This window comes from Rhagoletis pomonella, unplaced genomic scaffold, assembly GCF_013731165.1.
Source record: "Rhagoletis pomonella isolate Grant_MI unplaced genomic scaffold, Rhpom_1.0 Rhpom_scaffold_23927, whole genome shotgun sequence".
NCBI classification, from domain to species: domain Eukaryota; kingdom Metazoa; phylum Arthropoda; class Insecta; order Diptera; family Tephritidae; genus Rhagoletis; species Rhagoletis pomonella.
The window spans coordinates 1-1,809 of NW_023482428.1; the positions used below are offsets into that span (position 1 = coordinate 1).

At 45.4% G+C, this 1,809-nt stretch overlaps 1 protein-coding gene across 1 annotated transcript; it reads right to left on the minus strand.

Moving 5' to 3' along the window:
- Nucleotides 1–449: 449 nt before the first annotated feature.
- LOC118732643 lies at nt 450–1,548 on the minus strand (the record flags this gene model as incomplete). Its single annotated transcript, XM_036461775.1, has 1 exon — nt 450–1,548. A coding segment is annotated over exon 1 (1,099 nt), but the record flags the coding sequence as incomplete, so codon positions are not given.
- Nucleotides 1,549–1,809: the final 261 nt, after the last annotated feature.

Consider the following 1,809-nt stretch of genomic DNA (forward strand, 5'->3'; position numbering starts at 1 on the left):
GAAATTCAATGCTCGCTGTGGATTTCATCGTGGAGAAAACTTGTTCTACCGTACTTCTCTTGGCTAAGGTGGTTCGAAACCGTACATGCCGCCCCCATGCTGGGATCAGCATAATCACCAAACCGTCCTGAGGTGGTGTTTTCGGTTTCATTGAGCAACGAAAACACCAAAGGAAACTTCTGGGATTCAACTCCAATACGCATTGAGGAGGGCTATTAGAAAATGCCCCGGTGTCAGCCTTTGTAATTCGTTAGGATCTGATGTTAAAGAGCACAGCGGTCTGGAGTTTAAACAGGCTTCGATACGCGCCAAAAGGGTTGCAAGGGCTTCGTAGGTAAGCCTAGCACCGCTCACTGTTCGCTTTAAATGATACTTAACCGATTTTACATTCGCCTCCCAAAGTCCTCCGAAATTAGGTGAATGGGGAGGATTGAAGTGCCACTGTATACCTTGGCTTGCTAATTTCGGCACGACTTCTTGCTCTATGTCCTCCGCAAATTTACGTTCATTTGGTTGAAGTACCTTGTCAACGCCTATAAAATTTGTTCCGCAATCGCTGTAGATGTCTTTGCACATACCTCGACGTCCAATGAATCGTTGCAGGGCCATCAAGAAGTTTTCCGTTGACATGCCTGTGACTGCTTCCAGATGAATGCACTTTGTAGCTAAAGAAATGAAAATAGCGATGTACCCTTTGTATGTCGTATTTCCACGAAATCTATACGATTTTAGCTCGATTGCGCCGGTGTAATCGACGCCTGTTGCGAGGAACGGACGTTGTGGTGGATTGACTCGATGGAATGGAAGTTCGCCCATCAGTTGACTACCAACTTCCGGCTTATTTCTAACACATTTAATGCATTTTCGAAGTTGTTCTTGCACAGTGCGTCTGGCATTTATTATCCAAAACCGCTGTCGTAAATATGTTAAGGTAAGCTGCGCACCACCATGTAATGTAGTTAAGTGCGCGTGAGTGATAACCAAACTAGTGAAATGATGCTTACTTGGTAAAATGATGGGGTGCTTCTGATCAAATGGAAGATTAGAGCGCTGAATTCGCCCACGCACACGAAGAATTTGCTGCTCATCAAGAAACGGAGTTAAGCTAGTAAGCTTGCTTCTATGTGGAACAGGCTTTTTATTGCGAACGTTGTGTACTTCGGTGTTGAATGTTTCTTGTTGTACGAGCCTGGCAACCCCTGATAGACTTTGGTTTAGCTCGGTGACCGACAAGGGTCCACTTATGCGGGCACAGCTCTGAACTTGGCTATTCTGCACGAAACGGAGAATGTACGCACAAACGCGTACGGTTTTCGTTAGCGACGAGTACCGAAGAATAACGGAGTCTTGACAAATCGTGAAATTTGCTTGAAGCGGCTTCCTTTTAACTTCAGCTATTTCTTCGTTGATGTGCAATTCAGTCGTGCTAAATTTCGGCCAGGAATCTTCATCTGACAGCAACCACTCTGGGCCGGACCACCATAGCCTGAAAATTGATAAACTGACTGGTGTTAGGCCTCGGGTTCCGCAATCAGCTGGATTTTGCATAGTATCGACGTGACTCCATTGTGACGGTGAAGAGGTTTGTAGTATCTTGCCAACTCGGTTTGAAACCCATGTTTGCCATCGATTCGGATCGCCATTTATCCAGTAAAGCACAATCGTAGCATCGGTCGAATAAAATGTTTTTAGATTTGTATACGGTAATGACAATGATTTTTTGGTCCATTCCATTAATTCAGTCGCCAGCACTGCTCCGCATAACTCGACGCGTGGTATAGTCAACGGTTTTGTCGGGGTGACTCTGCT